Raw genomic sequence first — 11567 nt, forward strand, 5'->3', positions numbered from 1 at the left:
CCCCAAGTCCGTCAACCGGTGATTGGGTACCGACTTGGTGGGGAGGGGTCTAGCCGGCGGCGGCGGGGAGGCAGGCCGCGCGTGGTGGGGGACACGGCGCGCCGGGCCTGGAGGGGAGGGCGCGCCGAGCCGCTGGCCCCGGCCTCAGCCCGGCCGCAGGGGAGGGACGGGCCGCGCCACGGCGAGGCAGAGCGCGGCAGAGCGGCCCTGTGGGCGGAGCAGCGTGCACCGCGCGGCGCAAGCCTGGCGCAAGCCACAGGCAGCCGCGGCCCGGAGGATTCTCGCCATTTTTGCACAATTATTTGAACACGATCCCCATCGATGAATTGAAAAAGAAAAATGTTCAAGAGGGGAAAGCTTTGTTTAGCCAGAATCCTGGTGCACCGCAGCGTATTGCAACTTTTGCGTCTCTTGCCTATCATGTTCATTTGGTGCTGCCCAGGCACCCTTTTACGCTGGCTTGTCACAGCTCCATCTCGGCGCTCTGAATGGGCCAGTTAGTAGAGTAACGCGCCTGAAATCGGGCCGAGCACCGCTCCATTTCCATGGTCTCCCATGGCCCTCCCATGTCCCTTTCAACGCCCCGAGTACCGTGTAAGGTGCGCCCGAAAGCCTGTCTGTTCAAAAGGCGGTTCCGCCATTCAGTCCCGACGGGTTCAGAGGAAAAATAAAGTTGAAATAGAAGTCGGCCTGAAGCACGAAGTAGCGCAAACCGCAAGGGCGCGTTCTGCGGAAAGCTTTCGCGCGCCGTCCTTCGCCAATGCCCATTCCTTGGCGTGCATACAGATGAGGACCTTTGTTGGGGCCCTTTGTGAGGCTAGCGTGTGTGACCCAAGGCCGGCAACCCTTATTGACCGTTGCAAGTCCTTGACTCTGTGATGGGCATGCCCGGCGGGCACCTGCAGCGCCAGCACAGGCAAAGCAACGGGAAGGCAAAGACAATCACCGAAAGGGAAAGGAGAGCAGCCAGCCATTGACAGACATTGGCACCGCGTCGCACCGCGTCCAGAGCGGACAACGTGCGGTACCGTACACAGCAAAGCTCGCGCCAACTTGACGAGCAAAAATTAAAATTATTTTACGGACGGATTCAGGTTGATATCTCCGAAACGGTGACTGTTACAAGTTTAATGCCCAGAGTGACAAAGATAAGAAATAAAATTTAGAGACTAAACTGTCCCGAGCAGAGGTCCAGTATCTCTCGCCGTTTCAGAGATATTTGAAATTTTGTTGAGTGGGCCCTGCCCTGCCACTCTCCTGAAGGACACTCTTCCTTTCTCCAAGTGAGCCCCTCACACGGCCGTTTAATCTGATAATCCGACCACCCGGCCGATTAACAGGTCAAAGACGAGTTAGTGTCCCGCCCCGCTGCCCCGCCCGGGGCCGACCGGCCGATTCACACGTCATAAATATTTCACACAATCACACCGCTGTTTGTTTTGGTAGCGCGGCCAGCCCGGGGGAGCCAGTAATTTATAGCCGGCCGGTGGGGGAGAGAGAGCAAGCGCGGCGGCGGCGAGGCGCACGCGTGCGAGAGAGACGCAGCAACACCCCCCGGCAGCAATTACAGGCAAACTGCAAAAAGAGACAGGCGGCCACTTGAAACTGACCTCTCTCATCTGCCGAGGGTGATAAATACGAAATTAATGTCGCGGTTCGTGTCGTCCGATTCGGAGCGCTGCAGTCCAGGCTGCCCGCCCCGCCACGCCCCGCCGTGTAGGTTAGAATTTATGACGCCCGCTAGCTATTATTACCGTTGTTGAGGCGCGAGATTTGTTGCTCGCGTTAATGGCTTCCTAAACGCAAATTAATACGCCGCTTATGTACAAGGAGTTGTCATCATGTCCCCGCGGGCCACTTGCTCTGCGAAACGCCTCGCCGATTCAATCAAGGGCCCTCTGCTTGCTGTTGTTGTTGCTGTGGCTCATCTTCCTCTTGTCCTTGTTTGCTGCTCTTCATAATTGCTAATTAAGACGAGTGCTAATGGCGCCGCATTCCATCCCAGCTGGGAGTGAAGGATGATTTACAGGGCTAGGTCTGTGGCGTGTGTCGCGAGCCAAAAGCAGCTGTTATCAGCCATTGGGAGGTTGCGAGTCAAATGGCGCGCAGACGGACGGGCAGACGGAGCAGCCAGCCAGCCGGGCCAGCCGGCCGAGCAGCCAGCCGGGCAGCCAGCCGGTCGGCCAGCCGGAGAAAAGGACCAACCACTACGCTGCTTCTGACCGCATGTCAACTTCTCGGCTTATTTTCATCCGCCTCGAATCGGCTTGATATCCGAGGGGGGAGTGCGCTCGGAGAAAAACGGCTTTCAGGGCCGCTCAGCCCAGTCCGCCATGCGGTGGTGTCACCGGATATGTGTACACACATACTTAGGCTTTTGACGCAGCCTGTACGTGCGCTGTGTGGCATCGGGAATTTATGGGGTCAAAGGGGCATCTATCGCACGTCGCTCCTCCTCTTATTTTCTTCTATTATGACGACTGTTTTTCCTCCAGTGCCGAGTCCAGCCCGGCTCCGCACTCGTGCCCGTTCCAATTGTATCGCTACTCGTGATCAGGTTTGCAGCGTGAGGTACCCGCTGACAACTTGCCGATACGTCAGAACGGCGTGGCTGCGCCTCGAGTCATTCGGTCAGTCCGTCCGTCTGTCTGTCCGTCTGTTCGCCCGGCGGTGTGCATCGATACGCCCCACCTCGGATACACGAGATTAAGACTTCATCAAAGTGGCGCGTGAAGTCCAATGATGCAAGCTTGAAAAATAAAAATTTATGACACAATTTTTAATACGAAATGTTTTTTTTTTGGTAAAGTGTTACTGGTAGCTATTGGTAAATATTTTTTCGGGTACTAAAAATTTTAAATAATGAGGCTGCTACTTTCAGCGCACGTAGCAAGCCCGCGCGGAGATAACACTACAAAACGAGCCAGCGAGCCGCCCCGGGCCCCGTGGCCCCGCCGCCCGGGCCGCAGAGACACGGCGAAAGTGAGGACTATCGGGGATGATGGATGGTGGGAATGGGGATCCAACAGACTGCCACCGACAACACGGGATACGTGTGTTTATTGAAAGGCCATCATTAATTAAAGATGAAACAAAACGCGAGCCCTGGCCGTGTGTGTGTGTGTGTGTGTGTGGCCTCACCTTGTTGATGGGGTGTCATAAACGCCGTGTTGAATTCTCATAACAGCAGAGTCGCCACTACAATTCATCACAACGAAACGCGACACTCCGCTCGGCGCGCTGAAGCCGCGGCCTCAAGGCGGTGGACGAGGACGACGACCCACCGCCGAAAATGTTTGCATTTGGCGAGGGAGACTCATCGCCGCCGTCCTCCCCTTTGTGGGGCTCAAACGACGGAATCGCATGCTCCGCCGAATGCGACACACCCTCCCACCAAAAACCGACGCGTACAAAGAAAACCGCATTCTAAAAATGTTTAATTCTGAATCGATGCGCGCGACGCGGCCACACGGACGCGGCGAGCACGTCGTGTAGCACGCCACGACGATGACGGTCCGTTGGGGTGCCTTTGTAAGGGTGGCCAGGTAATTTATTCCAGACGCTGTCAGGTGAGGGAGAAGAAGAAGAAAAGGGTTTTCGCGGCTCACTTTCTATTTCAGCATTGTTCCTCTGAATGCATAGCGGCAGCGCTCAGCTGCTCTGCCATTGTGGCTCTTCATAAGCCGACTACGCGTCAATTAGAAGACGCACTCGGTTTTGTTTTCCCCCTCTCTCTCTCCCGTCCTCGTCAGGGGAAAGTCAGGAAGTCAGTGACAAGCGCCGCGATCTGGTCAATCTCGCGCCAGGGGCTGCACCTCGGCTGCAGAGGATCTGACAGAGTGCACCGACAGCACCCACACCTGACGCGCTGCTGAGCAGAACCAGAAGCCGGCGGTCGACTTCCTCCCCGCTCGCGTCCTGCGCCGTTCTTCACAGTGTACCTGCGTGCCGGCCCCGCTGCCCTGGCTGCCCTGGCCCACAGACACACCGGGGCGGCTCTTGACCCCGGAGACCCCGGAGGAGGCCCGGAGAACTCCGGAGGTCGAGTCAGCCGGGCCGGAGTCAGACCGATCCCGAACAGCGTCTTCTGTCTCCCTCGCACTCACGGGGCGTTGCCCGGGGGTGCGAGAGAGACAGGGATGGCCGGATAGGGCGCGGTGTGCGGTTGGGGCGGCACTAGTGTTCCGTGAAACAGTCTGACCTGACCCGGCAGTCCCATTGTCCATTGCCGCGCATGCAAGACCGTGCAGAAACGTGTGTGCCGCACACACTGCAAAAATACGTGCGATTTTTTTAAAAAAAATCCAAGTTTCTCTTTTTCTTTAGTACTCTTTATAGCAGAATCGAGCTTGAAGAAGCTTTGCCATTTTATTGAACGTTTCCCGTTTTAAAATTAGGCGAGGGGAAGGTGGGACAGTTATACGGAATGAATGAGTGGGACAACCAACACCAAGCCACCACGCCAAGATGTGGTCTGAAGTACTTATTCATCTATTTTCGAAACAGTATGTACATACGTAATTTTAAAAATTTAAGCGTCGGCTAGAGACTAGAGAGACGATCGCAAGTGCGAATTTCCACCGCCGCATTGCTGAATGGCCATTGTGGCAGCGGGCCCGGCTACACGGGCCGGCTCCTGGAAACGTGAAATCAAATCATAATCACGGCAATTACCTGGACAAAGCTCAGGGACAAGGTGGCCCCAGAGGATTTATGGCCGTTGTGACGTCACACCACCGGGAGGGAGAGAGAGGCGGGACACCTCCAGCGGGACGGACATCGCGCCGGCGATCAGAGAGAGAGAGAGAGAGAGAGAGAGAGAGAGAGAGAGAGAGAGAGAGAGAGAGAGAGAGAGAGAGAGAGAGAGAAAGGAGGAAGACGCGGTGCTCACAATGCACGTCGTCAGCTCGCCACCAGAGTGGCGGCCTCCACGGCCTCCACCGCCAAATTTATCGCTGGCGTCGCTAGACCGGCCGAACCACCTGTTGGCTTGTTGGCGCTCATTGAATGCGGTCCAGGTGAGCCGGGCCGAGGCACGCCCGTGGCATGGCGGGAAATTTCTCCCCCGCCCCTCACACTTTTTGCGCAATTACACCAGGTGATCGTGTTGGGGAATTTCCCCTCTGAGACGTCCCCCTCCCCCCACACACATTTTATCTCATAAAGGAAACGGCCAAGCTGAGCCGTATAACTATGCTGGGAAAGTTCCCTTCTCATCCTCCCTTCAGTGTGAGCTCATTGAACGCGGTCCAGGCAACCGTTCGTGCGGGAAATTTCCCTGCCAGCCGCCACTGAATGGGGCCTTATTGGCGCGCGAGTGCGGTGATGTACGGCGAGCCCCTCAAAGCCCCAAAGGGGGGTCGCGGCACCGCTTAATTTCTCATAAACACAGTCGCCGCGTGTTTGCTCACTTTCCCATCGCTCGATTAGGCCGTTATTAATGGGCAGTTTTGCAAGCAAGACTGTTGCATTCGCAGTGGTGGTGAGTTATCGCGCGGGTCCAGTCTACAGTGTCGCGGAGTTTGTAGCGGTGTAGTCCGGCAGGGGGCCAAATTGAGTGGCGTTAAAGCCAGTGATGTATAGGCACTAATGAGTTCCAAGCCGGCACTGCTGTGCACTGCGGCGCTGTGCCTGCCTGCTGCCTGGCAAGCCGGTCACACCGGGCCTCGCGCACCATCGCGCCGGACTCGACCGCGGCGTGCGTGTGCCGGTGGCGCCACCTGGCTTGCGGCGGTCGCTGGAACTAGAACTAGCGCCGCTCGGAGTCACCTGCGATGCGCTCGCCATAAGTCGCGGCTTGTTTTGACGCGCAGTGGATGCCCGGTGGACTGATTGAGCACAGCGGTCCGCGCTGTCTCCCTCGCGCCCCCTGAGTGCGAGCGAGACGGCGCCATTCGGGGCGTATGCCCGGGGCGGCGTGAAAGCTTTACGGCCATTCCGCGATCGGCCGGTAAATCCGTCGTGGGCGTCATTACAGTGCAGGCGATGGCCGGCCGATGGCCAGGCCGTGTTGACTGGCGGGGCGGCGGAGGCTGGCTCGCTTCCCTCCGCGGCCGGCGATACCCCGCGCGCCAGAGACGCCGCGCGGCGGGCGAGGCGGGCAGCACCAGCCCCCGGCATGGCCAGCGCGCGGGGTATCGCCAACAATGCGTCGTCTGCTCACGCGGACCGCGACACGGCGCGCGCACGGCCGGTGGGTTCAAAGTGTCGTTGCGGTGTGAGAGTGCGGTCCAGGCCCGGGCGGCTGGCTGGCGGGCAGGCCGACGGGGACGGCAGGGGTGCCGCGGAGAGGAGAGGGTAGTTGCCTCTCTGATGGATTGACTAATGGTTTTTCGACTCGCAGAGCCGCGGAGTGGCGAGCATGGAGAGCGGGCTGCCCGCCTGCCTTCTCGACCTGGCGGCAGTGGCAGCAGCAGCTGTCAACCGCAAAGACAAGCCAGCAAATACCGCGCAGTGAAGCGCGGGCGCCCCGCCCCACCCCACCCCGCCGCGCCACGCCGCACCCCTCGACAAGTTGGACGTGGGGCACGGGGGTGGTTCGCCCGACGGCGGCGGCCCTTTTTTGGAAAGGGAAACACAAGTTACTGACGCCGGCTGCCTGCCCGCCGACCGGGGTGGAAACTACCCCTCCACTGGAAAAAGACCTTGAAACTCTGGAGGCGCGAGGGGGAAAGCGCGGAGAGGGGTCCCGGCGTTCGACACCATTCACAAATTCCAGACTTGTATTTGTTTTAGGACCTCCCCTCCTCCTCCGCGAGGGCCAGTCGGGCCGCGGCAGGGCGGCGAGGGCCGCCACTGGGCCGGCACTGGGCCGGCAGGCATTCTGCTAATGGATTTTCCCGGCTCCCCAAAGGGACTCCCCGAAGGGACGCGTCAAACGCGGCCCGGGTGAAAGTGTTTTCAGCAGATGATGCATCGGCTGCAACGGCAAGTTGAACCCAAATGAACAATCCGCCGAGTTGCTTCGCAAGTTCGACTTGCACGCCGGTGTTCATGTCTTCCGCGTTACCTTGCAACTGAAAAGCGGGCTCACCTGGGACGCTTATCTGGACCCAGGTCGTCTGCCTGTCACCGAAATTGGCGTCACTTGGTTGTCGCTGCCGCCTCGGCCGGCCCGGCGGCGCAGTGTCTCTCTGAGCGCGGAGTATCGCCGACGCCACCCCTGTGCCACGCCGTCGCCGTCCCCCTTCCCCGCGGACACGGCCGGGAACGGTCGCCACGTCTCGCCCCGAGACACGCGAAACAAGCCACAGGGACCTGTTTGTTCTATTTGCCTCAAGTAGAGACGTGGACTGTACGTAGTCGGTGTAAGTTGGGCAAATCTAGAGCGGCGGTACCCTACAGCGAACGGTGCCTTACATTACGTCTGTCTGTCTGTCGGTCTGACTGTCTGTCTGTCCTTCCGTCTGTCAGTCTGTCTGTTTATCTCTCTTCCCAGTGCCCCCCTCGGATTCATCAATCGGTTCAAGCCCAAACCCCCTCTCGTCGCTTACGAGCGCCCCCTTGAGGACTGCAGCGGCCTGCTGGCGGATTCCGCAAAGCGTCTCGTCGCTCTGTCTGTCTCTCTCGCACCTGCACGGCCTTACCTGCAGTGCGAGAGAGACAGCGCGTCGACGGCAAAGCATCCGGGAAGCGAGTGCGGGTCACTTTTCCGGGGAACGGCAGAGGCCGTTGTTGCCGTCCGATGACCCTCAAGTCCGTGAGGCTCGGCGTGAGGCCGGCCGGTGGCTCTGGCGCGCCGTCTGAAGGGTGTGGTGGTTATCGCCCTTCCGCCTACCTGTCTGTCTGTCTGTCTGTCTGTCCGGCCGGCCGCGCTGGACCATCTTTCTAATGGGACCATGTCAGGTGTCAGGGAAAGGGCAAGCGGTGGCAAAGTGGAGCTGAAGTGCTTCCCCCTCTCCCTGTGTGTCTCTCTCTCGCTCTCCGCGCGCCGCCCACGTCCCTTCGCAACCCTTCTCCCATCAGACCGCCAAACTGGCTGTGGCATATCGGCGTGGAAAACGAACAGAATGGGGGTTGAAACAAGAAGAACAAGGTGAACAAAATTCGTAACTTTCCTCTTTATTACACGCTAAGAAAATATACACGTATGGCAAGGCTTCGGCACAACGCGTCCGGCGCCCGGCGACGCGCGGGCCGCGGGGCAGGACCAAGACTAGATAAATTTGGCATCCATTTTGGAGTTAATTCAGCGTTCTCACTTTCGATTTCAGTCGGCAGCGCAGGGGCGAAACTGCGTTATAACTCAAAAAACAGTGAAGCGCCCGGAAAAGTGCGAGAAAAGTTCACATTCAAAATCGCCAAATTATCTCTTAAAATACATATCACATCTCCTTCCATCATTAGAACATCTCTTGAATAAAATATATAATCAAGATACAAAAGGCAGAGAGCTCATTAGAATCTAACTTACATCAGTCCATTAGTCATAGACAACCTAGAACCGCGCAAACAAAGCGCGGCAAAAAAAAGAAAACATCCTAAAACACCCGCAATTTTATTTCTAATTTTTTTTTGGAACATCATAACCATTAGCACCGACCGAAGGGTCTCCCCGGGGGCCGATGTTTGCGCGGCAACTCTCCGAAAGGCAAAACACCCCCGCCACACTGTATCGGTCCGTTACAGTAATCCGCCCAAAGTGCATGTCACGCGGGACCTGTTGGGGCACCGGCCAAAGGGACAAAATATACAGCGGTCAAAACAGGCGGGACGGGCGCCGCCGCCACAGTGCTGCCACACTGCCCAGGTCGGCCTGTCCGGAGAGCCTTACAGTGCAGCCACCCCGGGCAGCACGGACACGCTCGGACGTCCTCTGTCGCGCCGCCTGCGCCGCCCCTTTTGTCCCGGCCTCTCTATAGGCAGTAAATTATTCGCCGAAAACTGACTTCTTCGGGAAAAACGAGTTGGCGCGGCGTGTCCAGAGGGCTAGACAAACAAACTACACGACGTGTCCACTCCAGCTTCGCGCGCGGCAAAGAATAAAATGTAAAAAAAAGAAAAACATTTCTGCTTTTAGCCGAGAAGCGAATTGGGTCAATACTACTACGGTTTACTCCGAACGACCGCGGCCGATCCAGGTGCATGCAGATTGCCTCACCGCGGGGCGAATGGACTGATTTGAACGATTGTTAAACATGAGAGCAGTAAATTTCCTGCGACTCCCTCCCCGTATTCGCCCCTCATTGAAGTCGGGTCATGAAAAAACAAACCTACGCGGCAGTCAATGTGCGCGCAGCCGGCCGCGGTCGCGACGCGAAGGACTGAACGGTGCAGTCGCAGACCACGTCAAGGCCCATTTCATGTCTGCCAGACCCCCCCCCCTTTCCGGGGCCGGATGCGCACACCCCTAAGAAACAAAAGAGAATCCCCGTGGATGTCACAAAATACGGACGCGAAGTCCAGGAAGGCCCCGCTGTCACATGTGGCCCCATAAGAAGTGCCTCAAGGTCCAGCGTCAAAAAAAAAGAACGACCCCGAAAATAGAGACTCGCTAAAATAAATCAACCCCCAAAACAATTCATTTTAAAACTTAATTCTAACCTGCAAAAATTGTCGAGCATTTCTAACCAGACGAGGAACTTTGAAACCGAGATACTTGGCCGTTTGGCGGTGTACTCCACTAGGACAGGGCGTCGAGCGCCGACTCGAAGCCCGACCTGCTCTTGTCCATGAAGGGCATGGGCGGCAGGAAGCGGTCCGGCATGGCGGGCAGGTGCTGCTGTTGCTGCTGCAGTTGGCGGCTGAGGAGCTGCTGTTGCTGCAGGAAGTGCTGGTACGACTGGAGGTTCTCCATGTGCAGGCGCTGGTGCTGCTGGAACTGCTGCAGGCTGGGCGCGTCGAGGCCGCCGTCGTGGAGGCCCTGCCCCGCCTGCGGTCCCAGCGGGGCGGCGGCCGCGGCGTCCAGCATCGAGTCCTCGTCCGAGGAGGGGCCGGCGGGAACCCTGGAGCTGGAACAGCACCAACATGATTAGAGCGCTGGGCGAAACAACCGGAAAAACTCGGCAGATTTCCAGATCATAACCTCCGCGAAGCGAAATAGGCGAGGCGGGATGACGCACAGAGACAGACAGACGGACAGACAGTCGGACAATCGGCCCAACTGACCGACAAAAGCGGACGGACGCACGGACGGACACACGGACGGCACCCCTGGAGAGGAGAGGGGCGAGAACAAGAGACAGTGGTGACCAGGGCGAGATACAATTTACGACCTCTCGCTCCCCAGCTGACCTGCTGCCGTCGGGGACGCCGGGGACGCAGAATGGCCAGCCACCCCGACCTGGGCGCACGGGGTGGCGCGACGCAAGGGGGAGACGGACGGACAGACAGACAGACAAGAGGGGCCAAAAGGCGACAGATTTGGCGCAAGTCAAGTCTCACCTGGCGGGTTGGTCCTTCTTGGCCTTCATGCGGCGGTTCTGGAACCAGATCTTGATCTGGCGGTCGGACAGCCCCAGCTTGGCGGCGATCTCCATGCGGCGCCGCCGCGTCAGGTACTTGTTGAAGTGGAACTCCCTCTCCAGCTCCAGCGTCTGGTTGCGCGAGTACGTCTGTCGCGTGCGCTTGCCGCCCGGCACCTCGGCCGCCGCCTTGGACTCGGCGCCTGGAACAGTCACGGAGGGCTGTGAGCACTGGGTTGCAACGGCCTGGAAACTACACTGTAAAGAGCGGCGTGCGATGACTTACCGGCTGCCTTCGCCCAGGCGGCGTCCTCCTTGGCGCGCAGCACGGCGTCCACCGGCCCCATGGCCAGCCTCAGGTGGTAGGCCATGTACGTGTCGTCCTCCGTCTGGCTGTCGTCGTCGTCCTGCCTCGTGTCGTCCTGCTGGCCGCCACGCTGGCCGCCGAACTGGCCCCCGTAAGGGCTGTCGGTGAACTGGCGGAGCTGGCTGTGACTGTTGAGGACGTCGTCGGCGAGGTCGTGAAGCTGACCCTGGCCGCGGTGGGCGTCGTCGGCGTGCTGGAAAAGCTGGCCGTGGCCACTGAGGTCCTCGGCGTGCTGACGAAGCTGGCCTTGCCCACTGAGGTCCTCGGGCTGCTGGCGGCCCCCACGCCCACTGGGGGCGTCCTGGGCGCGGTCCTGGCTGTGCTGACTGAGGACGTCGTCGACGTGCTGGAGAGTCTGGGTGCTGGGGGCGTCGTCGGCGTGCTGTCCACTGGCCTGGTCGGCCGGCACGCTGGGCGACGGGCACGCCGGGGACCTGGCCGACCTGGGGCTGGGCACCGACTGCTCCCTCTGGATCATCTTGGGCAGCCCCTTGTGGCGGCCCACCACTTCCGGGGGCTTGCGGGCCGCAGGGGCGGCGGGGTTGGCGGGGGCGGCTGGCACTGCAGGGGCGGCTGGCGCTGCGGGGGCGACGGGGGCGGCCACAGGTGCAGGTTTCGGCGGCTCCGCGGTGGCGCCGCGTCTCTCCAGCGTAGTCAGCTCCCGCGCGGCGGCGGCGGGGGCAGCGGGGGCGGGGCGCTGCATGTCCGCGAGCATCTTCGCGAAGCCCTCCTCGTCGCCGGAAGGGGGCGACTGCCGCTCCCGCTTGGCGTCCGGAGGTGACGTCCCGGCGGTGGCC

General features: G+C 59.6%; 1 protein-coding gene across 1 annotated transcript; it reads right to left on the reverse strand.

Annotated features, from left to right (window-relative positions):
- Window positions 1–10379: 10379 nt before the first annotated feature.
- Window positions 10380–11248, reverse strand: LOC117641116 (homeobox protein Hox-A5-like). The gene is made up of 3 exons (XM_034378229.1): window positions 11214–11248; window positions 10690–11096; window positions 10380–10606 (listed from the first exon to the last, which is right to left on the reverse strand). Exons 1-3 carry the CDS (start codon window positions 11246–11248, stop codon window positions 10380–10382), a joined length of 669 nt encoding a protein of 222 aa, XP_034234120.1.
- Between the last annotated feature and the right edge of the window lie 319 nt (window positions 11249–11567).

The sequence above is a fragment of the Thrips palmi genome, unplaced genomic scaffold, assembly GCF_012932325.1.
Source record: "Thrips palmi isolate BJ-2018 unplaced genomic scaffold, TpBJ-2018v1 HiC_scaffold_15, whole genome shotgun sequence".
In the NCBI taxonomy this organism is placed as follows: Eukaryota; Metazoa; Arthropoda; class Insecta; order Thysanoptera; family Thripidae; genus Thrips; species Thrips palmi.